This window comes from Aspergillus candidus (genome assembly GCF_002847045.1).
Source record: "Aspergillus candidus strain CBS 102.13 unplaced genomic scaffold BDW47scaffold_20, whole genome shotgun sequence".
In the NCBI taxonomy this organism is placed as follows: Eukaryota; Fungi; Ascomycota; class Eurotiomycetes; order Eurotiales; family Aspergillaceae; genus Aspergillus; species Aspergillus candidus.
The window spans coordinates 347,538-374,584 of NW_020194025.1; the positions used below are offsets into that span (position 1 = coordinate 347,538).

General features: G+C 52.1%; 11 protein-coding genes across 11 annotated transcripts; 4 read left to right on the forward strand and 7 right to left on the reverse strand.

Annotated features, from left to right (window-relative positions):
* Positions 1 to 555: 555 nt before the first annotated feature.
* On the reverse strand, positions 556 to 4,583 carry BDW47DRAFT_105335 (ankyrin repeat domain-containing protein). Its single transcript, XM_024812533.1, has 3 exons — positions 4,128 to 4,583; positions 3,503 to 4,031; positions 556 to 3,427 (listed from the first exon to the last, which is right to left on the reverse strand). The coding sequence occupies exons 1-3, from the start codon at positions 4,173 to 4,175 to the stop codon at positions 588 to 590; spliced, it is 3,417 nt and encodes a 1,138-aa protein (XP_024672413.1). The 5' UTR covers positions 4,176 to 4,583; the 3' UTR covers positions 556 to 587.
* Positions 4,584 to 4,727: 144 nt separating this feature from the next.
* BDW47DRAFT_28826 (SH3 domain-containing protein) lies at positions 4,728 to 6,356 on the reverse strand. The gene is made up of 4 exons (XM_024818666.1): positions 6,013 to 6,356; positions 5,489 to 5,918; positions 5,207 to 5,431; positions 4,728 to 5,083 (listed from the first exon to the last, which is right to left on the reverse strand). The coding sequence occupies exons 1-4, from the start codon at positions 6,070 to 6,072 to the stop codon at positions 5,028 to 5,030; spliced, it is 771 nt and encodes a 256-aa protein (XP_024672414.1). The 5' UTR covers positions 6,073 to 6,356; the 3' UTR covers positions 4,728 to 5,027.
* A 1,007-nt stretch (positions 6,357 to 7,363) lies between these two features.
* On the forward strand, positions 7,364 to 8,447 carry mbf1 (multiprotein-bridging factor 1). Its single transcript, XM_024812534.1, has 2 exons — positions 7,364 to 7,718; positions 7,860 to 8,447. Exons 1-2 carry the CDS (start codon positions 7,563 to 7,565, stop codon positions 8,166 to 8,168), a joined length of 465 nt encoding a protein of 154 aa, XP_024672415.1. The 5' UTR covers positions 7,364 to 7,562; the 3' UTR covers positions 8,169 to 8,447.
* A 43-nt stretch (positions 8,448 to 8,490) lies between these two features.
* Positions 8,491 to 10,258, reverse strand: tif34 (translation initiation factor eIF3 subunit i). Its single transcript, XM_024812535.1, has 4 exons — positions 10,088 to 10,258; positions 9,444 to 9,959; positions 9,266 to 9,382; positions 8,491 to 9,214 (listed from the first exon to the last, which is right to left on the reverse strand). Exons 1-4 carry the CDS (start codon positions 10,112 to 10,114, stop codon positions 8,855 to 8,857), a joined length of 1,020 nt encoding a protein of 339 aa, XP_024672416.1. The 5' UTR covers positions 10,115 to 10,258; the 3' UTR covers positions 8,491 to 8,854.
* Positions 10,259 to 11,113: 855 nt separating this feature from the next.
* Positions 11,114 to 12,791, forward strand: BDW47DRAFT_131604 (uncharacterized protein; the record flags this gene model as incomplete). Its single annotated transcript, XM_024817349.1, has 5 exons — positions 11,114 to 11,293; positions 11,406 to 11,471; positions 11,542 to 11,915; positions 11,969 to 12,036; positions 12,157 to 12,791. 5 exons carry the CDS (start codon positions 11,114 to 11,116, stop codon positions 12,789 to 12,791), a joined length of 1,323 nt encoding a protein of 440 aa, XP_024672417.1.
* Positions 12,792 to 15,821: 3,030 nt separating this feature from the next.
* On the reverse strand, positions 15,822 to 17,410 carry BDW47DRAFT_28868 (putative oxidative stress response protein Oxr1). The gene is made up of 2 exons (XM_024818667.1): positions 16,290 to 17,410; positions 15,822 to 16,229 (listed from the first exon to the last, which is right to left on the reverse strand). Exons 1-2 carry the CDS (start codon positions 17,234 to 17,236, stop codon positions 16,085 to 16,087), a joined length of 1,092 nt encoding a protein of 363 aa, XP_024672418.1. The 5' UTR covers positions 17,237 to 17,410; the 3' UTR covers positions 15,822 to 16,084.
* Positions 17,411 to 17,758: 348 nt separating this feature from the next.
* On the forward strand, positions 17,759 to 18,436 carry BDW47DRAFT_125548 (uncharacterized protein; the record flags this gene model as incomplete). The annotated part of the gene is made up of 2 exons (XM_024816403.1): positions 17,759 to 17,941; positions 18,047 to 18,436. The coding sequence occupies 2 exons, from the start codon at positions 17,759 to 17,761 to the stop codon at positions 18,434 to 18,436; spliced, it is 573 nt and encodes a 190-aa protein (XP_024672419.1).
* Positions 18,437 to 18,840: 404 nt separating this feature from the next.
* Positions 18,841 to 21,151, reverse strand: BDW47DRAFT_105341 (putative endosome-associated ubiquitin isopeptidase (AmsH)). The gene is made up of 2 exons (XM_024812536.1): positions 20,673 to 21,151; positions 18,841 to 20,601 (listed from the first exon to the last, which is right to left on the reverse strand). The coding sequence occupies exons 1-2, from the start codon at positions 20,820 to 20,822 to the stop codon at positions 19,090 to 19,092; spliced, it is 1,662 nt and encodes a 553-aa protein (XP_024672420.1). The 5' UTR covers positions 20,823 to 21,151; the 3' UTR covers positions 18,841 to 19,089.
* A 255-nt stretch (positions 21,152 to 21,406) lies between these two features.
* BDW47DRAFT_105342 (protein kinase domain-containing protein) lies at positions 21,407 to 23,481 on the reverse strand. The gene has a single exon (XM_024812537.1). It carries the CDS (start codon positions 22,817 to 22,819, stop codon positions 21,659 to 21,661), a length of 1,161 nt encoding a protein of 386 aa, XP_024672421.1. The 5' UTR covers positions 22,820 to 23,481; the 3' UTR covers positions 21,407 to 21,658.
* Positions 23,482 to 24,311: 830 nt separating this feature from the next.
* Positions 24,312 to 25,182, reverse strand: BDW47DRAFT_105343 (SRPBCC domain-containing protein). The gene has a single exon (XM_024812538.1). The coding sequence runs from the start codon at positions 25,126 to 25,128 to the stop codon at positions 24,508 to 24,510; it is 621 nt and encodes a 206-aa protein (XP_024672422.1). The 5' UTR covers positions 25,129 to 25,182; the 3' UTR covers positions 24,312 to 24,507.
* A 204-nt stretch (positions 25,183 to 25,386) lies between these two features.
* Positions 25,387 to 27,005, forward strand: pgxC (putative extracellular exo-polygalacturonase; the record flags this gene model as incomplete). The annotated part of the gene is made up of 1 exon (XM_024817350.1): positions 25,387 to 27,005. Exon 1 carries the CDS (start codon positions 25,665 to 25,667, stop codon positions 27,003 to 27,005), a length of 1,341 nt encoding a protein of 446 aa, XP_024672423.1. The 5' UTR covers positions 25,387 to 25,664.
* Positions 27,006 to 27,047: the final 42 nt, after the last annotated feature.

Genomic DNA, 27,047 nt, shown 5'->3' on the forward strand with positions numbered 1-27,047 from the left:
CGACTTGGTATAAATCAAACAAGAAAGCTCCCATAATAGAATTTGGGAAGGAAACGTCCGGTTATTATAGGTTCCCCCGCCAGCAGACTCGACTGAATGAGACCGTCTGCATGGACATCGCATGGTCTGTGTAGACGCCGAGACCTGACATGATGGACGTTGATTGCTTCGAGAGATCCTAGGCGGCGCTTAGCGAAACTAGTTCGTGAGCGATGTGATAGGGCCTGCAGCCTGCAGGCCAGCACAGCCGATCATGTCGAATCGCCAGTGTCTTTAAACAGAGGATCATCTACCCAATCGAATACGTCTATGCATCAGCCAAGTTCCAATGGGAGTGCTCGGGTAGATAGCCCGCGATGTAAGAACTCCAAGAGTGGTGATGAAACGGGGCGGAGAAGCGGGGGGAAGGAGGACAAGGCAGAATAAAAATAAAATGAGAAATAGTAGGGGATCCTCAGACAAAGATACCGTGACATCAAGTCATATCCTTGGGCAGGTATATCTAGTATTCTACTTATGCGTCTAATTCTCCCTTGTTTGGCATAAAAAAAAATCCATCAACATATGTAAACCGCTCTTGAGTCCCTTCATGATGATCTTGAATATGCCTGCTTTAATAATTCAATCCCCTCGAGATAGCACATCCCTTCTGCCCAGTCAAGGGCGGTTTCATCACTTGACGTCTGTTTATGGACGTCGGCGTGGTAATCCAACAGTAGCTTCACAACCTCTGTGTTTTTATTTCGGGTTGCAAGAATCAATGCCGTAGAACCCTCGTATGTTTGGACGTTTACATCTGCGCCTCGGGAGAGAAGCAGCTTTACCATCTCCACGAGGTCCTCTGCTGCAGCATTGATCAGTGGTGTACTTACACCAAATCCACCTAGGTCGACACGGGCACCGTGGTCTAGGAGTATCTTAGCAACGGCCACTTGGTTGCTGATCGTCGACCAGAAGAGTGGGCTGAACCCGTTGTTATCCTGTGCATTGATCTGGGCACTAAGGGACAAGAGACGGAGAACTGTCTCCTCGTCTCCTGTGTTACTAGCGGTCATCAATGGAGTTGCCCCTCGTTTATCTCTACCGTTGACGTCGGCCCCAACTTCAAGCAACACCAGAGCTGCGCTTCGGTCTGTCACTGCAATTGTCCGCATCAATGGTGTAAGACCGCTTTCGTCATCTGGCTCGTGCATGTTGATATCCACTCCTCGTCGACAGAGCGCGGCAATTGCTTCTCGATAACGTCCTTCAGCGGCCCAGAGGAGAGCGTTGTAGACGAGCCCTGGCCTCTTATCGTCATATTCGACCCATCTGGTGATGAGCCAATGCATGAGAGCATGGTGGCCATTCTGACATACCCAGTCCAGTGCCGACCGGTCCTCCATCCCGGGGCCCTGACGATTGAGGAACTTTTCGTCGCTAGTGGTCAGCCACTGTAGCACGGCCTGCTCTGCTGCCTGTCCCTCAGCTAGACTGCTGTTCACTTCGGATTCGGGGACGGATCTTGCGTTTATTCCAAAGTTTTCCAAGCGCTCCTGTATAGCTCTTTTGTCACAGTGGTTTTCAGCCATGTTCCAGGCGATCCACCCAAGTTGCGAGACGAATTCACTCCAACGCTCCGGTCGCCTATCTGTGGACATCCACTCGGCTGATCGTTGAATCTTCGAAGTCTTGAAAAATCTTGCTCTTGGGTCGTCTTCTACTGCAATATATACTTGGTTATACCCTTCATTCTGGATGTCGGTATCAGGATGGACCATGGCACGACGGCAGAGGTAGCCTAGCTCGAACAGCGAATGCTCAAACTCGGCTCCATGTGAACGCTCACAAAGCCAGTGAAGGATCGAAAATGCATTTGGCCAGTTGTTGTTTGCTATGGCTTGCCCGACACGCGTTCTTATGTTTTTCGAGTCGCCTGCCAGCTCGGGCAACATGCACTGGTCTTGCAACACCGGCACAATACACAGCAATGCATCTTCTCGGGTACCCAAATTGGCGGATTCAAAGCAGTTAACTAACTCATCCAGGCGGCTATTGTAGACGAAGAATCCGCTTTGTGGGCCGTGCTGCAGATCAACATCACCGCCCAAGTGTTGTAGGTTCCCGAGAGTGCTCCTGAGAAACTGCACGTAGATATCTTGAGCGACCATGATCTCCAAGCAGTTCCCGGTTTTTACCGCCAGAATCTCCCTGTCGTCGAGGTACTCTTCTGACCAGTTACCGAACATCTGGTCAGGGAGGTTTACCATGCTCTTCGAAACCATCTTCGGTTCCGTATGCCGGTATATCCATCTATAATAGTCGAGATCGGTTTCCTCGGCGGTAGCCTGGGCTAGATTCAGCCCCACAAGCCTGCCAAAGTTGTGATGGACCCAATCTGGATTGATCTTGATCAAATACCAAGCCCATAGTCCAAGGATGGCCTCCAGCTCATTTTCGTCAACCCGCCAATGTAGCGTTCCGTCAGGCCTTGAAAGTGTGATCGTATACGTTTCCACATCTGCATTTGGGTATAGATGATACTCATCGCACACAAACGCAATATCAAACTCTGCTGTGTCGTCAGTTGTGGCCTTCCAGCTGGACACGAGATTCATCGTCTTTTCGATCGTATTTGCGAGGCTCTGCGCGGCCTGGCGTATAGGGAGGCCGTCCCAATTCATACTCGGGTGGTGGCTTTGGATTGAGGTAAGCTGAGCTAAGCGGGTTCTCGTTCGTATCAGTCGAGTTCCCAGACTAGTTGGAGGTGTCGCACTTTCGGTTGATACATCGTCAGACGGTTGGGTGCTGGACTGGGGACGTCTGGTGCTGCTCGAGATGATACTGAAGGTGTGCACGTTCTCCAGGTGAAAAGCGAAGCAGTCCAACTCTTGGTTCTTGTGAGCCGTCAGTTGCCGCTCAGCCTCCGTCATACGATTCTCTTCGGGGCCGATTCTTTTGGCCCGGAGGCATGTCCGCACAATGGCCATCAACAATGTCGACCCCATTACTGCTATGATAACAGACGAGTGCAGCCCGCGGATGCCGACAAATTGGACGACAAACCCGATCAAGGTGATCAGTATGGTGAATAACAGAAGTGGCCCCCTTTCGTTACGTCCACGTCCTCTCACGGATTTGACGTACGCCAAATCGTCCGTGGGTGGGGCTTCGTAGCCTTCATCGACTCCAAGAAAAGCACCAAAAACTTGGTCGCCAACGTCCTGTCGCCCGGGTTGTAACCAATACATCGTACTTGGTGTTGCAGGGTGAAGATAACACTCAGTAGAAGAGCGTTCGATGATGTATGCGCAAAGAAACATTCCCATACAGAGCAACACCGAGCCAAATACAAATAACGGGAACGCGTAGCTCTGCACCGGGTCTCCATCTTTGAGAAATTGCTTGGGATATATAAAAACCGTGACCGCAGCATATGCGAGTGTACCTGTCAACAGAGGTCTTAGAGTATATTCTTGTTCGAGGGTTCGTCGGAAATCCAAGGAGAATGTTATAAACTTACCTATTTGCAAACCAATGCCTAGCGCCGCAGCGCAGTAGAACCAGCCCTGGCTCCTCCGTTTAATGCCTTTATTCAACGACAAGTTTGGGATATCAAGCTCCGGCATATACCCCCTAATGTCCAGCATTGAGCGGCCCTCCCCCACAATCCAAGCATTTTCCAGGATAGCTTGATGCAGCGTTCCAATTTTTCGAACGGTCTCCTTGGTAGTAGGATCGATTTCATTCCATACTACTACCTCGAGAATTTGAGGTCGTCCAAATACCCTAGATATGCCACCGTTGTTGAATAATTCGGCCGTAGTCTCGGAAACGCACGAGAGGAGCTCATGCTCCGCCTCTCCTGGGCCTTCTTGAGCCCGTCCAATAAATGCGCGCAGTGTTGAGTTTCCGCAAACCCGAATAACTGAAACAACCGCAGTCAAAATTCCCAGAGGGGAAAAGGCAAAGATCAAGTTGTCTAGAAGACTGGTCGACTCGGAGAGAAACTGCTTCGTGAGGCGTTCACCGAAGAGGGTAATAAGTGGTGCCTGGTGCAGTTAGCGACCATGCCCATGTTTTCCAAAACTAGAAGTCGGGTTTCAAATTTAACAGAAAAAAAGGGTGGAGGGGTCGGACGTGCGTACCAAATCCGTCGCAAGATTATCCGTGAATTGATCCCATCCACTAGACATACTGGCTGGACCACATACAAGAGGGGCAACTAGACAACGCCCACACAGTGCAAAACCACTGCATTAAACCAGTCGTCCACAGCAAGAATTCAATTCCATCTTGACTTCTTATTTTCCTCTGTTGAAACTCGGCCGAGGGGCGAATCTCACCAGAGACATATGTACCTCAGCCTCGCCTGCCGCCTGCCACAGCCCCCCGCAAGCAGCATCCTGGTCGTCGATGTGTGCTCCTTATTAGCGGTTCGAATATCAATTATAGTCTCGACCAATGAACAGGGGGGTCGGGCTCTGTTGCTAGCCGCCCATTGTGTGGCATGCAGACGGGGAATGATTGCGTTGTGATTTGTCGGTAGTGAGGTGAAACGACCTAAAGCTGGGCGCTTAAATGTCTGACGTGGGTGGTTGACCCACCTTCCGTCCGTCGTACATTGGTTATTACTAGAGGGGCAGCTAAGGAACAGAAGAGGAAAGACCAAGGGGAGCAAGACTAGTTTGGTAGATGTGGAAAGAGCCCAACTGGGAGGTAAATTCATGAGATGGCGTTTGGTCACGGGAATATCCAGGTAGTTGTAACCCTTAATGCATGTTACAAAGCACCACAACACGTTCCTCCAAGAACGGGAGATTGTACGGAGTATCAATAATTCTATTATCAAAGGTATCCCTCAGCCCACAATAGGATCATTCTTGTGGCACACTCGTCCATTTCAAGGGGTCAAAGCTACCAGACATAGAAACCACCAACGCCAGTCCCATGGTACAAACTAAAGGGGATAACAAGACCAATTCGAACACTAACAACCAAAAGGCCTATGTGACCAATTGGGTTCAGAAACGCAGGTGACTGTGGCTTTAAAAAATACTATTCACAATGTTGGAACCGACCGTCGCACCGGCACCAAAGATGGCTAAGATTTTCCAGTCAGTCAGGTCACCAATTTACCATCGTGGTACAGATGTATGGGAATCATCATCGCAATGGTCCAATCGTGACCGCTGATGTGCGAGCGTCAAGGGTGCGGGGAACTTACCAGCGTTGCCGAGCTTCTTGCCAAACTTCTTGCCATGTTGCTCAAACTTGCCATTCTCCTTCTGATTCGGGTCAGCGGGACCGGAGCCGCTCTGGCTCACCTCGAGGGGCACGTTTCCATAATTGGTCGGGGGAGGAGCGACGGCCCCTTTCTCTTCGATGACGTTGACGTAGCTTCGAGGGAAGATACCCTCGAGGCTGGTGCGCTCGTTGCGACCACGCCACCCTAAAAAGATCGTATGTCAGCTAGGGGCATACTTGCAAAAAGTAGGGTCAGTCATACAGTCCGCATTCATGTGCTCCAGAACCTGGATCCGGTCGTGCGGCTGCAAGGCCAAGTCTCCAGGGTCCGTGGGAGTATACGCATATAGCGCTGTGGCGAACGACAGAACGGGGGGTCCGGCATGCGGGTAGGCAGGAGGGGGGCCAGCAGGAACCGGACTGGGATACTGGTGCGGCGTGGGGGGCTGCTGGGTAGGAGCCTTCTCGTTCAACGTCGTGTTGGCAAACTGGTTTGTAGGAGGAGAGTAGGGGGCCGGAGGAGAATAAGGGGCCGGCGGAGACTGAACCCGAGATAGGACGGGAGGCTGATGCACAGGGGGTTGCTGTGCAGGGCTCGCGGTCCGACTTATACTCTCTTCGGGTAGGTTGGCCAGAATGGTCGATACTTGCTGCGGCGTAAGAACGGACGCATCCGCGAGGAAATCAAGTTCCTAAAGCGGCGACAGAACAATTAGAGGGCCATCACCAAGGTATTTTAAAGATAAAGAGCTGCCATGATAAACAAGGGTCGCGACAGATACATACCGCACGGACAGTGCGCAGCGACCGATTGGTCATCGCATTGATAAAGTCGCTCTGAGCCATGACGAATGGAGAGGGGAAGGGTCGACGATAAGCTGGAGACCCAGTTGGGAAGGATGAGTACAAAGGATAGAGACGTAAAGACCGGTGATGATGTAAGAGAATAGAGTAGAATCAAGAAAAAGAAGAGGACAACGGTCCGACCATAAAGGAATGAATGGGATGGATCATGGATAGATGGTGGATGGATGGATGGATGGTGGATAGATCGATGGGCGAAGTATTAAATGAATCCGGCCGATGGAGCCTGAGGTTCCTGGCATTCCGCTGGGGCAGGTGGGCTAGACTCTCTCCTATTGGTGGGGGTGCCACATCTGCCTAATCCCTCAGGTTGGTCCTGCCTCTGTATCCACTTCGATCTATTGACTATAGGCTTTGTCTAGTTCACAATTGATATTGAATGGTTGAAACCATTTTGTTGTTGGGATATCCTATTGAGTCCAATTCATTCATGTCACCACCTTGGCATAACACAAGGCTGTTGCTCTTTCTGTAGGTAGGCAGGTAGGTAGTATTGAGGTAGGCTGTGCTCGAACTGCCCCATTTAGGAACAAATAGAACTCTTGGCACAGACCAGACTACCGCTGACAGTTGATCAGCGTTGACTGGCCTTGTGACGGCTTTGATCAGATATAAGTACAGACTCTATAGTGGTACCTTGGGAGTGAGATTGTCGCATCATCTATGACAGGCCAAGAGGAAGACTATAACCCAGATTCCTTTCTCATTGAATCATTGGAAGTCACATAGCTCAATCAAGGGTGACATTGAAATATGTGTATGTGTATTGACAAATACATGCATCGTACGATATATAATATTGTATGCGTCCGGATATTGACAGCGGATCATCTATATATATCCGCAATGAACCGAGAACTAGTCCATAAGTAGTCCCCGAAGTTGAATAAAGAATAGATAAATTCAAAATTTATAATAGCCATTAACCAATAACAGCAACAAATACTAATTTATAAAGAAAACATTCATATCATAAAGCTGGGACTCCCGTGACAGGGCCCCAGTGAGTCAGATTCCAGTAGGGGCAATCAAGCAAGGATGATGTTGAATTGACCAACAACCAGCGAGTTACACCTGCAGCATTTCGTTGACTCACTTCACCATCCCTCACAGTCCCTGCAACAGATTGTTTGTTTCCTTCTATACCACATCAGATATGGTGGCGGAGGAGAAAGGGTCCAACAGTATCAACTCTGGTTGGTGAAAGAACCGAGGGGCGATGATGTCAGACCGCTAACCCTAATCAAGGCTAGCGCCAACCACCCCTCCGACTCCGCCATCCCAGGGCTCGAGAAGCTTCTGTGTCATCGATATAAATTCCTTTGGCTGTTCTGCCACATCTTCTCCGTCAAAACCTCACTTCTCTCACTACTATCCACCCCATCACCGCCACCTTTCGAACCAACCACCATCTTGTCTTCCTCCCTACCCCTCTCTTTTCAAAAACCTTATCAGCCACCCCTCTTTTCACAATGAGCGACTGGGACAACGTCACTAAGATCGGCAGCAAGCACCGTGGCGGTGCCGCCCCCCGCGAGACCGTCGTCAAGGGCAAGAGCGCCCTGAACGCCGCTCAACGTCAGGGTCTGGTCATCGGTACGGAGAAGAAGTATGCTTCTGGCAACACTGTAAGTCTTTTCCCTTTCTCCTTGTAAATCACACATTATTATTCCCTTCCCGGGCGGCAACGCAGTCGTACCCCCTCCCTTGACCCGCGCTATAAGACACCCGAACATCAAAACAAAGTCAACTAACGGAGTACAATCTAGTCCGCACGCTCGGCCGCTCCCGAAGGCCAGCACTTGACCAAGGTTGATCGCAGCGATGACATCGTCAAGCCCAAGACCGTGGGGTACCAGGTCGCAGACGCCATCAAGAAGCGCCGGAACGAGGAAGGCTACAAGATGACACAGAAGGAACTTGCCACCAAGTGCAACACCACTGCCACCGTCATCCAAGATTTCGAGAAGGGAACCGCCACCCCGGACCAGAAGGTGCTCAGTGCCATGGAGCGCGTGCTCAACGTCAAGCTGAGAGGCGCAGACATCGGACAGGACAAGTTCCCTAAGAAGAAATAAATCTGGATATCGTTAAACCTTGTTTCCTTTTTTATCGTTCTTTCTTAGGGTGTCGGCTTTATCGTCTTTCTCATTTTTTTTTTATTTTTTTATTTCCTCTGATTCTTACCCTTGGTTTTGAAGGACTTGGGCTATCATGATATGCATATTCGGGCAATGAATGAGACTCCATGGTATCTCTATGTTCTGCTGGTCGGAAAAAGCGCTAGCCTGTTGTTGATAGAAAGCTTAGATCAATAAAAGAAAACCCAAAATTGGAAGATATCTCGCATAAATGAACCCATGATTTTATTCATATCAAACGCTTTGCCACTGTTTCCCCTGGAAGTAGTCTAATGAAATTACGATTTGAAAAGACGAGAGGGTTTTCCTTGACATCACAGTAACGACCAGAGACAAATAAAAACAGAAATGGTACCAACTCCTGGAATCATTGTAATAAGGATTCATACCCTGAGTTGCCCCAAGACATAGATAGATAGCTTCTTGTGCCCGCATCCGTCGGCTCTTCTACTTTTTGGTGTAAAAAAACGTCTTCACCTCATGACACATACATACAGTGCGTGATCTGTAATCTGGAAAGAAATGACAAGGAAATTAAAAGGAAAAAGAGAAAAAAGGGGAAAAGGCGGAAAAAAGGTAGAAAAAGAAAAAAAGTAAAAGGAAATCCCTAAATGATGCTCGCTTTACCGCCTCATCTGCTCTCTCTCAACCTCGTACATGAAATCAAAGTAGGACTTGTCGAAGTGGTGCACACGCACGTAACCGTCCTCACCACCGGAGGCGTAGGCCGTGCCGGCCGGGTGGACGGCAACGGTGTTGAGGGGACCGAAGTGACCACGGACACGGCCGATCTCGTCCTCGAAGACCTTGTGGTAGAAGCGAGCTTCGAATTTACCTTGCCGGGCCGAGGTGGTGGTGACATCCATGGCGGCCTGACCACCACCCAGGATCACGTAGTCCTTCTTGGGCGTAATCGTGGCGCTGTTCAGGGGGGTATCGGAAGGATAGGTCTTGAGGATGGCGAGGTTACGGGTGGACAAAAGCTGAGTTGGTCAGTATAAGCGTATATATATATATGCATATATGATACATACCTTGGCGGTCTTGTCTTTGGAGGCGGTGATGAAGTAGGTGCGGTCGGGGGAAAATTGGATGTCGTTGATCTGGAGGTCGAACTCGTGCGCCTGGACGTTTTCCAGCTGATCTCCGGTCTATGATGACAAGATGTGAGTTACCAACCAACCACCGACGCGCCTCGGGAGACCACCATACCTTCGCATCGTACTGGCTGACGCTGCCATCCTCATGGCCAGCGATGATGTACTTGCCCATATAACCCCAGCCGGCAACGGTCGCCTTGCTCTCATTGCAGGTGATCCGCAGGCTGGGCTCCTCAGCCTGAGGCTCGAAGTTACCCTGACCATCACCGTAGTTGATGTCCAGCACCGCAATCGTGCCCAAGAATCCCATGCGCTTCTCGGTAACCGCCAGCAACTTGGTTCCATCCGGGCTGAACTCGACGCGCTTCACAGCCGTAGGGAAGTCCCACACCTTCACACACTCGCCGGTCTTCACGTTCCATAGCCGCACGGTGTTGTCTGCCGAGCCAGTCGCCAGAAGGACAGTGTTGGGGCTGACATCGACGGTCCAGATGGCACCCTGGTGTCCCGTGTAGGTACCGAGCCGCTCGCCGTTGGCCGACCACCAAGCGCACACGATCTTATCCTTGGCTACGGAGAAGAGGAGATCACCATCGCGGTTGAATTTGATCTGGTTGAGGGACCGTTCCTATTTGGGGCGAAATTTCGATCAGTTCGTCAGTTCCTTGTCTTTATATTATGGCAGAAGTTCCCCCCAAAAGGCCAGGAAAAAAACATGAAAATCCCCGTCCGGGAAGACTCGAGGGTGGAACGCACATGGCCCGAGAGCAAGATAGGTCGCATATTGGAAGCAATCCGACGGGGGGAATCAGGAGGCGAAGGTATGAGATAGGGAGAGGGCGGGGGGAGGTAGCGTTCAGTGACCGCGAAAATCGAAGATCAGGTAGTCGAGTTCGACTGGTGGGGGTGTTGATGCTGGGCGGCGATTCTCGTGGTCGGCCTGGCTCTCTTTCTCTTTCCACTAGTTTGAATTTCATCGCACAGTCCGGCTCTGGCCGCCAAGACCCTGTTTGTCTGGTTTGTTCTGGTCCGGAATTACTGTTTCTCCGGAACGACAAAGAAATATCACGTGGAAGGGGAGCCCTACTCTGCTGTCCCAAAGAGGAATAGTTGATTCTGGCTTATCTGAGGTAATCGATGATCGATAACGATAAGATAATGGCGATAACCAGAATCATCCTGAGGTTCCCCACGTTGTATATCGCGTGCTGTATACTTCTCCTCATCAACCAGCTACTCACTTCTCTTGTGTGGCGTATCTGACCTGAAAAAAAAAAAAAAAAATAAGATGGCTGAGATGTGATACTGAATAACCGCGTCGCCCAAGTGCCTGAAGTTACTTTGTCCTCGAATTCCGTCATAGATAGGGTCCCCATGATGGACTCAGACTCATCAAGGTCAAGGCAAGACTGTCAGAAATCCGACTCGTATTCTGATCAAGTCTTAAATGTCTAGATATAAACATTAATACATTCTAGCATAGATCTCTTTGCAGCAGATCCACAGTTCTCAGTTTCGCACTCGATGCCTGATGGCCGACTTTGGTCCCCCACATAGTCTCTGACGCAATGCATCTGGAACCAGACCCTGCGGTTTGCCTACTGCCAGGAAGCTGGCTACTTCCTCCCGAATCCAACTGTCTGCTTTGATTCTACCTAGTTTCCACTAGCTATGAAAAGAGAGATCGGTCCCTAGAACAGCGCGGAGGTGCCGGCAAGAGTTTCCAGAGCCTAGTGATGGAGACAGACACTCTTTCGTAGGCCATCGTCAACTCGCAGGACCATGTACGTTGTGGCAATCGGGACGACTTTCCTATCGTTGACTGTCCTGTTCGTCTCCCTGCGGATCTCTACGAGGGTTTTCTTCATTCGCACCCTAGGGTGGGATGACTTTTTCCTTGTTCTTTCCATGGTAAGCTACCTCTACGTGGTCTCTCAAACCATCAGACAACCGCTCATGCTGGTCAGTTGTCCAATGTTGCGTTTTTCGTTCTCACGATTATCCGTGCGTACCCTCTCTCCTTATATACAAACTCGCACATCAACAAATAGGTTCTGATATCGACTATACAGAGGTCCAGAATGGTCTAGGAAAGAATGAAAGTACACTGAGTCCCAAAGCCATTCAGCAACAAATGAAGGTACCAAAGCAGAATCCCCCCCCCGCCACTCCTTTCTACTTCATGGACCCAACCTGATACCATAATTCAGGCATTATATATCACGATCCCGTTGTACAACTTGACCTTGAATCTCACCAAAATTTCCATGGGCATCCTCTACTTCCGCGCCTTCAAAACAAAGATCTACCAACGAGTCTCGATCGTCTACCTGACCTTCGTAGTAATCACCGGACTCTGGGTGGTGTTGAGCACCATTTTCTTCTGCACCCCGATCCGCGGGTTCTGGGACAAGTCGATCCACAGCTACTGCATGCCCCAGATGGTGATCTGGTGTCTCAACGCCGCCATCCAGATCACCACTGACTTGCTCACTGTCATTCTTCCTATGCCGGCATTGGCGCAGCTCCACCTAGCTCGACGCCAACGACTCGCCCTGATCGTGATATTCGCTCTAGGACTCTTGTATGCTCTTCTGACTATATTTCCCCCAACAGAACCTGACCCGGCATTTTTAGTGTCGTCGCAACAAGCTCACTCCGTCTTTGGCAAGTAATTGAATTTGTACGAGGGGTTGATACAACCAGTAAATCCCCTACCTTAGACACCTCTTTCCATACACACACACACACACACACACACACACACACGCACCCCCCAATACACCCAACCAAACCAACCCCAACAACACTAACAATTCAACCAGAAGAAGGAAGCAGCGCCACCAACTGGTCCTTCATCGAATCCAGCGTCGCCATAATCTGCGCCTCGCTTCCCCCCCTCCGGCCCCTCATAGCCCGCCTTTTCCCCCTCGCAACATCAGAACAACAACCAGAAACCTCAAATCAAGGCGACACTCAAACCGACAAAAACACAACCTCCAAACGAGACGGTCAACCCCCCACCTACGACCCCACACGCAGCTTCACAAACACCAATACAAGCTACTCAGCCAGCGCAACGGGCAATTGTCCCGAGAATAGCGACCCCAAGCACAAGCACAAAGATAGCAACAACAGCAATGACACCAAAAATACCAACAACACCAACACCACCACCACCACCAGCGCCAACACAAAAACCACCATCACCAACGACGTCAACACCAATACCGACAACGAAGACCCAGCCGGCCGCCACTCAGATCCCACCATGCCGCGCCGGCCATCAGACGGCATCCAAGTCGTGAAACGCATCTTCTGGGACTCGGACTCCGCGCACAGCAATGATATAGTTCCTCCGTTGGAGGGCGGGCAACAATTTCAGCTGCAGCCTTATCCTGGGGATTCGCTGCCGGAGCCGCTGCCGCGGTCGTATCAGTTGCCCGAGATTGAGCCATAGTTGGAATGGTGAGTAGATAGAAGAGTGTACATATATAGATGGTTGGTTTTCCTTCTTTCTTTCTTTTTTTTTTTCTTTTTTTGTTTTAGCATGTTACGTTGTCGGTTCCATTTCAACGTGTAGGAATACTATAGATGTTTAGCATGGATTAGTGATTGTTCGCTTGATAGTATAAGGGATAATAATATAGATGTATTCTTTATCTTAACATATGGCAACGGTTGCTTATTTCAAATCTAATGAGAATTGCTATAGGTGTTCAGCATATAGCAATCATTATCCACCCCAAATCTTAGGAGGAATACTATAGACGTTCTGCATGAGAAAAACAACTGTTCATTTATTTTTAACGAGGAATACTACACAATAATGAGCCAGCAAAATCCTACATCGAGTGATCACGCGCCAACAGTAGCAACTAAGCCAGGATAGAATAGTGATATGTCGCCCAATAGTGACAGACAAGGAAAGAAATCAAGGAAAGCAATCAAATGCGTAGCAAGATAAACAACCCTAGTCTGGTTCATCAACCGAAATCACCTCTGCCTGGCTGCTTTCCTCGCATACCCTGGAAAGAATGTTCGGTTGGAGGCTGACGCGCCTATTTCCAGCCCTCCTACACACCGGGCCTGTCCTCAGAATCCCATGGGTCGGTTTGGGCTTCTGTACCGACGGGAAGGGAGCTTGCGCCTTCAGAATGCCTTTACCTGTCGCTGTCATTTCATGCTCATCCAAGGCGTCGTGGTCTCTTTTTTTAGGAACTATGACGCTTTTTGAAGCCCCAAGGCTGACGTGAGCTTCAATTGTCTTGCCCTCAGGTCGATCACCCTTGACTGGCTCTTCTGGATTGGATGAATCCCAAAAAGACAAGAAGGTGGTTTCGGCTTCACGCGCCGCGTCTCTATCGCCATCTCCCCAGTCTCTAGAGACGACTGGGCTTAGGCCAAACACACGGCACTCGTTTCTCAACCACTTTGTGCCAACCGTGTCCCAGTCGGACAACCGCCTGGTGTCGCCATGCGCTTCGTGTGTTTTGTTCTTGCCGTCCTCATCTCCCATGGAATGTTCTGTAGTGATTGTTTGCCATGAGCACAGGGAGCCAACAGAGTCTCGTGTTGTCCCCCCACGACCCCTAGAATCGGTAGAATGGATGGAAACTCTGGAGTTAAGCAGGCCATCCCTACGACTAGGCGCCGCAGAATCCGAGCAAGAACCCGGCATATGGCAATCGAACGCCCAAGGGTCAAAGTCGACACGCGCAACGGGACTTGGGAGTCTCAACTGGGGAAGTGCCACTTCAGTGCTTTCAATAGGCTCGCGTCGAGAAGCTGGTGTGTCCCGGCCATCCGACGCCCCATCCTGCCTTGTGAAGACACTCTCTAGCGGGGGATTCTGTCTTTGGCCTGGATACAGCATAGAATTCAAGCTGTTGAGCATTACTGACAGTGGACTGAGTGGACCATTTGCAGACGATGCCGACGCTTCTGACTCTTGATCGGAATCTTGCTGCCTTGATTCAAGATCGCCATGTTGCAGACCACGGACATATTGAATCTGCTCATCCTGGGCCACACCATGGTTTAGGGGAGAACCGTCTTCTTGGCGACCGGATGGACCTCCTTGGTTGTCGGGATGGCTTCCCTGGACACCGGTCAAGAGGCCTTTGCAATAGCGATCTACAAGAGGCCAGTATATACGACGAGCCCCAGGACCACCGGGCGTGCCGCTCGAATATGTGGATAGCGCTTTCTGGACAGCAGCCGAAGCTTCTTGATTATCAGTTGAAGCGACGGCGGGACATCGAACCTCGCAAAGATTGTCTTCGCATCCTCCGGAATTCTTAGACAGTGGCCGACGATCGTGATCATGTATCGGTAGTACCAGGGCTGGTTCCTCTGGTTTCTGACCTGGTTCCTCTGGGTTAGGGTTTGATTTGTCTGGCTCCGGACCTGATTCGTCTGGCTTGTGACCAGATTCCTCCGTCTTCTGAACTGATGCCTCTGACTTCGAACCTGACGCTTCCGATCTCAGACCCGAATCCTCTTTCTTCAGACCTTTGCGAATCAAGAATTTGTCCTGCAAGTTCCCCAAATTGACACCCGTCTCACCCCCGGAGCGTTCCTCACGCTCCTTCCGCCACTGCCGCAAGCGAGCATATACCGGAGAGTCAAAATCCAACAAACACATGCCCACAAACGGCGCCCGAAGCGAAGCATGAAAAAATGGCTGCGTCAGAGTAGGACGTGAAAGAAACGGCGCCACAGCGGGCAAGATGCCCTGGGCGACGAGCGAAGAACAAGGCTGCTTAGTGCTCTCCGCGACACAAGAAGCCGGACGACGCACGGTGGTAGTGTTTGTGCTTGTGGTTCGTGGAGTTGGTATGCCGGGGGGGTTCTGCTGGGAGACGCTCCGGTGGAGCTTGTCGACGGATGCCGCGCAGTAGTGGCAGAGGACCTCGTACTCGCCGCTCCGGGGGATGCAGTCACAACTGACGGGGTTCATTGTTTCGAACAGGGACGTGTCGGACCAGTTCCAGGCCCCGACTTCGAGCCAGTGGGGGAGTTCGTCGAGGGGGATGAGTGGGACTTGGACTTGGTCGGGGCGGGTGAGATAGTAGTTGGGGAATGGCTGGCTCATTGAGTAAGTAGTAGTATATATAAATGAAAGATATGGGATAGTGATAAGATAAATGGCACGGATGACGGTCTAAACGAGAGATATGGGTTGGATTAGAGTGATGTTGAAACGATTATCGACTTCGGCACGAGCAGAGATAAATCTCTTTCGTAGAACCCATCAGGCTCTGGGAGGCAGGTGCAAACTGGTGGAGGGAAGGTGCAATGCACTGGGTGCCTATGTGGCAGTTCTGGTTATAAGAAGGCCCCAACTGATCGGTACCCACGATGGCATGACTATGCATCTGCAGATCGTACGCTCTCTGCATCGCCATTGGAAATAGGCCCGATAGAGGAGTATACGATGGATAAATGAATCGAATAGGGAAAATGAAACAGAGCGTATACATCAACGCCCACATCAAGATGACAATTCATTCACATAGTTTATTTCATAACGGAATCCAAACGATGCACCGCACGTCGGAGCCAGCCGCTCACGCTCGGTCATGGGTATTAGCTGTGAATACATACTGAGGTACGACAGGAAAGGAACAAATGAAGATGTGCCCAGTACGGTTAATCAAAACACATAGTGAACTTTTGTGACACCAATACGTGATGATTGCACGCTGGCGATGTTTTTTCTACCGGTTGGGGTGGTTGACAGTCGCGTTTTCATGCCCCGACGTACCAAACCTCGACTCCGAGGAGATCGAACTTGGTGCCTTCGTCGGAGAGGGGCTCATTGCCGAACGTTTGGCATGCGTCACTGACGCCCTTTTCGAGGCTCGAGTCGAGCCAGAGACCGTAGCGGCCGTCCCTGTAGATCGTCATTAGCTTGAATTCTGACACATGATAACAGATTATAGAGAAGACTCACCCTCCGCCCAGACTGAGGAACCCCGTCTCACAGAACATCATGTAATCGTTCACGCCACTGTAGGGGAACGCCTTGAACCGAAGGCGATCAGGTGTGCTGGTTCCACTCGCGGAGCGGCCACCGTCGTGCGGCGGAGACAGAAGAGCGTCCCCGGACGCTTCGTCCTTCTTGTCGCCGCGTAGGGTCGTCGTGCGGCCCGCATTGGTGGTGTCCGCGCTAGGAGGCGGCGGGAGATCCGACAGGTCCAACAGATCTTCGGAAGGCTGCAAGGCTGGCGATTTGCTGGTGTCTTGGAGGAGGGTGAGGTCCGGAGGGGACAGGACACTCGCGCGCCAAAGGAAGCACTCGCCCGTGCCGAAGTAGTGCGAGTCGGGGTGCGGGGGATCGGTCATATATGCGCCGAAGATGGCGCTCGTGGGCGAGCTGTCGCGCACTACGAGCACATAGCCCGCCCGCGGGCTGCGATCGGAGATATCGCTACATTTATCGTACAGTGTGGACAGCGAGGCGCCGTCCCGGTCCAGACTGTAAGCCAGTCGCCAAGTGTCAGAGAGTTGTAGGCGGGCCGGTACCAGCAGACGGATCTCCTCCGCCAGGGCGGGGGTCAGGAGCTGCTGCTGGAGGACGCTGGAGTTCCCGCCCTTGAGGGTGAGGGGCGTCAGAGGCGGCGGCTGGAAGGGCGACACGGTTCGCACCGGGGTGAAGACCTGCGAGGAGCCCGAGGAGTTGGTAACGGAGGAGGAGGAATCTTGGTTGCGGCGGTTCGTGCTGTTGGACTTGGAGGGAGGGTCCGTCAGACGACGGTAAAGGCCTGACATCACGTGGGAGACTGGATATGAGAAGTACGACGCGGTCGATTGTTGGGATTGGGAGTCTTTCGATTTCGAACGCGCCCCTGGGGTGGAGGATCTGGCGGGGGGTTGAGGGCCTCCGTGCGTGGACGACATGTGGGGAGTTTCGGGGAGGTGGAGTAGACAGGGAGAACGGAGATAGTCGAGGGGTCGGATGAAAAATCCATCCAACTGAGTAGGTTGATGAATAAGATAGTCAGGGACAAGATATTGATAGTCGGAGAAATGTGAATTGGAAGAGGGGAGGTGTCAGAGAGATGAAAGAGATGAAAGTGTGAGAGAGAGGAGATGATGACGGAGGAGAAAGGCGGACCGGGTGGAGAAAATGCTGATCGACATTGGACGGTCGCATTCCTATTAGTACCCCAGTACTACCTTTACCCACCATCTCAACTACGCATATCATTCAGTCAATTGATATGCAATTGGATTCACTCCGACCCTTTTCCTGCAGCGACATTTGAAGAGATCAGCCAGGATGAGCCTCACCGCATCCTCGCTGAGCTGTAAGCGCGGGGATGGTCCAACAACACCACTATCCATATCCCCATGACCCTGTGAAATCAGACAAACCCGCTCATTCCATTATCACGAACCTTTCTCCTCAGCTTAGCCACCATGGGTTGGGACATCGCAACAGTCAACGAAGAAAGGCTAATCGACCTCTGCCACAAGGCCGAGAAGGAAATCGGCGCGACCAGAGGACTTACAGAAGGAGATCAAGTCATCCAGCTTTCCGACCACATCGCAGTCAAGTACGGCTACGGCGTAATAGCCGTCGAAGTAGCTACCCAAGAGCTCGTATAAAACAAAGTCGATCCTAACATCGTGCACATCTCCCAAGTCTACCGCTTCATCGAAGCAAAAGGATCATCCGCACGCACCAAAGAATACCTATTCATGGAGTACGTGCCAGGTCAGAACCTGGCAGACGTTGATCTAGAAACCCGCAAAGACATCCTGCCACGTATTGCAAAGATAGCAGTACACCTGGGCCAGATCCAAGCAGGCCACCAGAGGGCACCTGGCCCCGTCGGCGGCGGCGAACCGCGTGGATATCTATGGGGCGATGATGGCGCGAACACCGTATATAACTCTGCCTCGGACTTGAATACATACATGAATAAACGTCTGAAGCTACGCAATGATTCGATCGATCTAGCGCCCCATCCCCTCGTGCTCTGCCATCTGGACCTCTGTCGAAGGAACTTCATCCTCAAGGATGATGGTGTCTCTTTTGTCTTGTTAACTGGGGATCGGCTGGCTTTTATCCCCGCTTCTTTGAGATCGTTATGATTTCATGCGTGCTCCCATATGATGCACCCTATGAGCAGCCGCTTTTGCAGGTAATCGAGAAGGTAGTAGGTCTGACAGAGGAAGAGAAGCGACTTACTCGGCTTATCCACTGTGTTCGCGCTGCCATGTCTCATCTATAGAAGCCGAGTCCTGCCTAGTAAGGCCGAAACCAACTACGTAAGAAAATCCAGGGATCGAGTTCTCTAATTGACTCTTCAGGCCCCACAAAGCCCACTTTCAAGTGTCACCGTTCTCCATCGAGAGAGATGATCGTAATTGGATATCTATCTGTTCCTGACAGCCAAAAGGTACTGTATAGTCTAGTATCGGCCAGTTCAGTTATTGGACCGGCTAAACGGCATTAACTCAATTTAATGGAAGTATGAGGGGTAAGGTACTAAATCATCAAGTCCAGGTGGAGAGTCCAGAGAGTTGGGGTTGGGTATCAGCTGCAGCGAATCGGTTGGCAGACCGAGACGGGTGGAAATGTCTAATAGACTCGACTATGAATCACGAGGTCCACCACATATTAATGACATCGTGCGATATTCGCCGCTACTTCGAAAATCTATGGAGAAGAGTATATTCGTTCATTCCATAGCAGCATCCAGAAGACTACAGTTCTGAGAAGAGAAGTGGGACGGGTATCATATTTAATAATGCGACCCATTAGGCCGTAAATCCACGACCTCAAACTCCAGCCCCTTAGCCTCAAAGACATGACCCGGTCGTAGGGCATCAGTGTAGATATTACTCTCAGCATGAGGATGAAACAGACCCGACTGCGTACAATTGAGGACGGTTTTCAGACCCGGCGGATCAGTCAGGCGGAAGATGCCCCAGTCGGGCATCTTGCTGGGGGCGCAGACGATGGCAAAGCTTTCGGGGAGCATGACTTGGTAGCCGCAGTGGGTGTGCAGGTCTCTGGAGCTCATGAAGCATGTCTGGGTGGGGTGGGTGTGGATCCATCCGAGCATCATTAGGTCTTCCGAGTCGCAGTAGTCGAAGATGGCGGATTCGTTGAGGGTCTCGCAGGTGTCTGATGTGGAGGTTTGTTCGGGGATGATGAGGCGGGAGATGAAGAGGGCGTTGGAGATTAGTGTGCCGCAAAGGACGCCGCATGTCTCGAGGTTGCGCCGTGTGTTGGGCTCCGCTATCGATAGGAACTGGGATCGTAACTCCGGGGGGAGGAAAACTGTGCGGAGAGGGCTCCCGTTCTCGAGGTAGGCAGCGGGCTTGAAGGTGAAGCTGGATGGGTCTAGTTTACTGCGTGCACTTTCTCCATTCTCTGCGGGCTGGACCTTGGAGGGGAGAGGCGGGGCGGAAGCCGGGGGCGCGGGAGGAGTCGACGAGACCTTATCTGGTCGTGGTGGTGGCGGCGTGTCAAAGAGCGCTGGTTGGATGAGCGGATTTTTAGGAGGTAGCAATGGAGCCTCCAGACGGACCGTTGAGTCGTCTCGAGGTCTGTTGGTTGGCTGAAGGGGCGAAATATCTGAAAGCTTCTGGCGAGGAGGAACCGTCGGGTACTTGTATCCCGAAGTCGATGAGGTCGCCGGTGGCCTGACAGCCGATTTGGACACCCGATTTTGGCGCTGGTCAGCAGCAGGGGCCGAGTCCATATGCGTCCTCACATCCTGAATTCGCCGACTCAAATCCCCATTCGTATCCCGTTCGTCCTTCTCCAACTCATGCTCCCACTGGCCCCAAACCCCGGCCGTGCGACGACGCCGTTCCTCCTCAGGCGATATCCCAGCGTCGTGAACAGCCTTCCGCACCGTCGCTCTCCGGCTGATCTCCGTGCGGGCCAACTTAACCGCCAAATCTTTATTCTCGTGCGCTTCCAACGGCTCAGCAACCACCCCGGGGTCGACGGCAGCTTTTTGGCCGAAGTCAGACGGAGTGACGCTCCCCCGGGAAGGACCGCGGGCTTTACGATCGCGCGCCAGCTGTAGGTAACGCTCATACCGCTTGTTGATGCGAGGTTTCAACGTCTCCAACTTGGCGAGATTCTTCTGGACCTCCTTCTCTGCCTCCAGCAGGCCTTTTTGATTCTGGGGGTCTTTGGCACCGGGGTGTTTTGCGAGGTTCACGAGGACTAGTTGCGCGTGTCGGAAGAGAAGCAGGTAGGCTTCTTCGTCGTGTCCTTCTCGTTCGTAGATGGAGGCCTAATGCCACAAAGCCCGTTTAGTGAGACTTGTGCGTGAGAGACAGAGGGAATCTATCTAGTGGGACTTACCTGACTGATGAGTGCGGCGGCCGACCGCAGCCAGTATTTTAACGGAACCAGGGGGTTGTAATCATACTCCTGGGCTCTTTGGGTGATCTTCTCCACGCTTTGAGGGGAGGACGGCCCCGCGCCTGGAGGCGGAGACAGATGGGAAGCCATGGTCTTCGCATACAATCGGTGGGATGAGAGGGGTGTGGGTGGTGGGTAGTTGACGGGGATGGTACGGTGTGTCAACAGTGTAGATAGTCGTCAAGCAGAGTTGGAGGGATCATCGAGGCCTGGCGCGTCGTCCTCAGTCTTCAGTGGAGATAAGCCTTTTTCAGGCGCCAGTCGCGACAGATTGATGTCACTGAACCTTGGGGGCCACGCTCAGCCGGTGCACGAACGGCAGCCGTATTCATCCAGAAAAGGAGTTCGCTCCAAAGCTGGCGGGGAGCAACTTGATCATAATGTAGAAGAAAGTAGAGAATGGGTGGAGAGAAGATGAATGATGGACCTTCAAATCAAAGAAAGAAAGATGAAAAGACCGAATGATGCGGAATGGCAGAAAAAGCCCGAGCGGGGCGAACGAGTCGCATCTCTTCCCCGCCCGCCTTTTGGTCCGCGTGGATCTGGTTTGTTTTTTGGCACTTCCTGAACTATATTTCTATCTTTCTACTTTCCTATTTTCTGATCATATTGAACGATGCGGATCTACGGATCTACGACGATATTCCATTCATGGTTTTATGAAAAGAGATGTTGGAACATTCAAAGTCAAGTCCTGGTGATACATGATTTGTAGCATACAGAAACTCACATGACAGATTTGAAAAGAGTAAAAGAAAAAAAAAAAAATAAAAAAGGGACATTCAGATCCAATATAAATCTCGGACTGAATCCAACCGGGTATCTTTATTATACATGATGCAAAATGGGGGGGAATTAAAAAAGAAATCATCTTTCAAATAGCAGACAAAATCCAATAAGATCACTCATCCATATCTATAGATGATTCACGCCAGACTTTCCACCAAATTCAACCAATCAGTCGGATTGATCCGCTCGGCTGGATCCTTCGCCAGAGCCGGTTTGATGATCTGTTCGACCAGACCATTCCGGGGCACGCGCGAGCCATGGGCCCCCGATCGGGCGAACTCAATGACGCGGTGGCCTTCGCGAGCCATGGCCAGACGCTGCATGTTGCTGGTGCCTGGATAGAGGAGTAAGTCGCCGGTAGCTGCGGCGAGGAGGGTCACCGCCAGGGAAAAGACATCGGCGGCGGGCGTGGGTCGGACGTCCAGGGAGGTCAGGGACGAGACGGTGAGGAGCTCGGGAGCGGCGAAGGGCGGCGTGAGGGCCGTCAGGGCGGTCCCAGGTTGGTTCTTTTCGGCCGATAGAGAGGGGCCAGCGATGATATGGGCGGAGGAGAAGTCGGCGAACAGTGGCGTGAACGGGAAGTCCGTCTCCTCGTCCTCGAGCGGACGTAGGAGGAGGTTGTGTGGTTTGATGTCGCCGTGGACGATATGCGGAGTGTTGTGCAGCCAGGACAGCCCGCGGATGAGCTTCGTGGCCAGGGCTTTCCAAGAGGCCATTCCTGGGGCGGGGTCGAACATGGTTCGGGTGGACATGTTCTGTTTGGCGATGGCGGCCTTGTCTTCAATATAGGTGGCGAGCGAGAGGGGCACGGCGTCCAGGACGATGGCATGATCTCCTGGGATGTATCCGTGGAAGGGGACGACGTAGTTGTCGGAGCCCGAGAACAGGCTGATTCGGCTCAAGGCCAGGGCCTCGGCATCCAGCACGACATGGGCATCCCGTCGCGAGGGCGACTTGACGGCGACCTTGTGATTCCCGGGTGCGGGGGAGCTGGGCGGGGTGAGCAGACTGGAGTTCGAGGGCGGGCGAGACGACGCCTTGTAGACGACGCTCCAAACTCCGCGACCATATTCGAATGGCTTGCCGTGGGAGTCATGCTGGACTTCCAGGCTGTCGCGGAACTCGAGGGGCGCAGAGAGGTCTTGATGGAGGGAGACCTGGTCGATGCGCTTGTCGTCGATTGGTGATAGAGAGACACTGGAGAAGCCGGACCTCGGGGTGACGGGAGGGGAGCGAGTGTCGAGACGATGCTCATTCGCGGTGCGAACGGACACCCGAAGAGGCGTGGGAGGCGCCATGACGATCAGACGCTCTCTAAATCAGATCGTAGCAAGGGATGTGGAGGGTATAGCCGATGGTGAGTCACAGATGCTGGACTTGATGGTGGGGCAATAGACCCGGGATGATAATCGTATATCAAAGATAGTATAGTATCTAGATAGCTTATATATAGCTTCTCGAGAGATGGACGGAACGACGATGGAAAGATCGTTGGCAGATGATATCGGTCCAGGACTTAACGATGCAGCTGGATGAGAAGAGAGTGAACGTGTGATGGAGGAAGCCGAAATAGAAGAGTCGAGAAGATGCGAGTTGGCCACCGGTATAAGGATGTGATGCCAGCAGTGGCGTTTTAATGGTGCCGGGATGACGTTGGAACCAGCAGACCGTGAACCTTGAGATGAGTCAAGGGTGGGTGAGGTCAACGAGTGCTCATGGCGAAGGAAGAGGACCAGGAAACCAAGTATAAGAAAGAGGTGGAGAGGAAGGGCGACATGGTGTTTATGCTATACGAGTTGATTATAGATCGAGATGTACGGTGTAGTGGAATGGGATGAAAGCAGGAGAGAGAGAGAAAAAATAAAGAGAGAACCGAAAACAGGTTTGGACGAAGAGGAGTAATAAATGAAGAAAAAATCATCAATAAAAACAGAAAAAAAAAAAAAATGAAATAAAAAAACAAGAAGAAAAATGAAAACGAAGAAGATAAGATAAAATAAATTAAAAAATCAATAGAACCAAAAAAGAAAGAGGGGAAACTGAAAGACAGAAAAGAAATGATCGACAGAGGGTTCAACGGGCTGATATCAAACCAGGAATCCATGTGGAATGAGTGGCTCCACTGTATTATGCTCTGGATGATTTGTGATCTATTTCCCACAGAAATACCACTATAACTCTTGGTTTGAGAACAGTCCCAATAGCCATGTGACCAACTTCTCTCAACGAAGAGGATTTGATGAAAACATTGGAGAAAATGTACACTTCGAGCTGATTTCCCAATCGGGCAGTTCTGCAGTTCCCAGAACGGCCGCTAAGCCCAATCCGGACGAGACACACCCTGATCGGCTGCCGGATTACCAGATTCGGACATCCGGACCAGTGGTGGACATGACCATAATTTCCTTTACTGCTGCTTCATTCTCTCAGTTCAGGCCTTCTTTCAGATAGGGGAGACTTACATTAACTGACTAGTCACTATTACCCTGGCTAGTGGTAGCATCGGAGTTAATCATATATATTAGATAGTATAGGGTGGTATGCCACTCACTAGATAGGATGTCACGTAACAATCTTTCAAGCCAATCTCCACCCCCACGTGGGTCTTCCATCGGCTCAGGGAAATTACTAATTTAGTCGCTGAGTGGCTTGCATGCTGCATCATGCTTGCAGGATGCAACTGTTCTTCCTAGGTTCGTGGCTCGGACTGGGCTTTGACCTCGACTAGGCAAACATTGTACACAGTCTTTCTCACCACGAGGAATCCCTCAACAGATCCCGTCAACCGGTGTAACATGATGCGACGGGGTTGGATGTATCAGCCTCCATCCTCCAGACCACCAGTTCGTCCGCTGCCAAGCGTACTAGTCGGTGTACAAACATTGAAATGGATCGACGATGGTTTCACTAACCCGGGAGACTACATTCCTGATGCGATTCCCTTGGATCTGACTAGGAGAGTATGGAGTAGAAAGCAAACCATCAATCACGCTTGGCGCGTCCTCTCCACGTACTGCTGGAGATCTCCCACCCACGACTCGAAATTCCTCTTCAAGGTACTCGCATACATCCATCGCACCACATACACCAGGTATCCCACTTGAGCCTCCCAGTTCCGCACCTCCGTCCGCGTCTGGACCCGTCCGTCCGTGTCGGCCACCTCGACTTCTTCCACCTCGTGCACTCTCTCCGCGCGCAGAAGCCACCCCGGGATGGCCCCCGAGGCCGTCTCGTCGTTGGTCCACACGATGCGACCCGGTTGCCCGGTCGCGACGTCGGGTGGAGCAAACGTCGCGACTACGAGGGGCACGTCCTGCTCGCTGGAAGAAGACGGGTCCATGTGGACGTGAAAGGTCATCTTGGTCCCTTGCTGAAGAACTGGGGAGAGAGGGGTATCGGCGGTGGGATTGGAACCAGGCTGTTCGCGAATGGTGACGCGAGGAACAAAGGTGTTCCATGAGGGCCAGGTCGAGGTGTCGATGAGGGCATCCCATACGGTCGTGGACGGGGCATCGATCAAACGGGCGCTGTGGACGTGTAGGACGGCGTCAGAGGGGGTGATGTTGGGGGTGGCCTTGCTGGCGAGAGATGCGTCTGATGAGGCCATTGTTGATGATACTGTTCCTATTGTGATCGTAGATTGTAGGGAGTGGACTGGAGAAAGAATTGGGGTGTTGGTACAAAAGTGGTCGGAGCTGCAGCTCCACCGGCAAAATCAAAGCGGAGTCTCGGTCTTCCACTCCACTTTCAACTACTTCATACTACAGGTATCTATACAACTTGGGAATCTCATCTTCCACGAATGTCAAGAAGATGCTATGATACATTGCATACTCGGTCTAGCTAATTATTCAATCAGGGAAATTGTGATTCCGACAATCATCACCCCAACCTCACGCGCATTATTTCTCCACCAATCGCAAGTTCAAGATGGCTTGACTGCATGATATAGATCAAAACTCCCCTCAACAATTACAAACAACGAGATCCTCTCCCTCTCAATTGGATGGTGTCTCGCAGAAACTTGCTACTCTTCGGATGTCTGGAATCCGCCATGCTCTCACCCAAGAGTACAAAAAGGGCCCGGAGGACCTGCACGTCCACCATGCCCTCCCAACCAGTCCATAATCGACCATCCACACGATGCTGCTCTCCAAGCCCACCCTCCTGGCTCTATCGCTCTTGTTCCAACATGCCTGGTCACTCCCATCATCCAGCCATGGAGCCCACCACCCACGGAGCAAAAAGTGCGTGATCCCCTCACAATACCGCTCCTCCCACGGAACCGCAGACGACACGCCCGCCATCGCCCGCGCCTTCGCGCAATGCGCAACCGACTCCACCATCATCTTCCAACACGGCGTCAACTACAACCTCTTCACGCCCCTCACCGCCACCAACCTCAGCAACGTCGAGATCCGCATGCACGGCAACCTCCACCTCCCCCAGGACATCCCCACCGTGCAAGCCATCGTCGCCAGCGGCACCGCCACTTGGATCACCCTCTCCGGCCCGCGCATCGACTGGACAGGCTCCCCCGACCCCCAAACCAGCTGGATCAACTCCTACGGCCAAGCCTGGTGGGACGCGAACCCCCCCAACAGCAAAGGCCTACCCAACCGCCCCCACCTAATCAGCTACACCACCTCCGACGCCTCAATCAGCCACTTCCGCTCGCGCAAGCCCATCGCCTGGACCATGAAACTCCACGGGTCGGACATCACCGTCCGCCACGCCATAGTCGACGCCCTCTCCACCAGCTTCTCCTCCTTCCCCTTCAACACAGACGGCTTCGACGTCCAAGGCACCCACATCAGCATAACAAACAGCACCTTCCACAACGGCGACGACGCCATCGCCATCGGCTCCCCCTCCCACGACATCCTCTTCGCCCACAACACCCTCGGCTACGAAACCCACGGCATGAGCATCGGCTCCCTCGGCAAAGACCCCTCCGCCCCCGCCAACATCTCCAACCTCCTCTTCACCGACATCACCGTCGCCGGCGGCCTCTACGCCGCCCGCTTCAAGTCCTGGTCCGGCGGCGCCGGCCTCGTCCGCAACGTCACATGGCAGGACGTCCGCGTGCACAACGTCTCCTTCCCCATTTTCGTCACGCAGAGTTATACGGACCAGAACGCCGAGCGGCCCCCGCCACCGGACCCTTCCTCCGCAGTCATGATGGAAGATTTCACCTGGTCTGACTTTACCGGCGATATCAATACTTTCAACCCGGGGGACGGGTCTTGCGTGTCGGACCCCTGCTGGTATGACGTCGGCTTGCCGAATCTGAACCATACAGAGGCGGTTATCATACAGTGCCATACTGAGAGGTCTTGTCGGAATTTCGTGACGGAGGATATTCGCCTGCGGCCGCAGAACCGGGAGCCGGCTGCGGTTGTTTGTTTGAATGCGACGGCAGGGCTGAATCCGGATTTGGGATTTGATTGTAGGAATGGGACGTTTGTTGAGACGTCTGTTTAGTATAGGTGTGTATTTCTGAGTAGAAGGGATATTTTTGTTGGA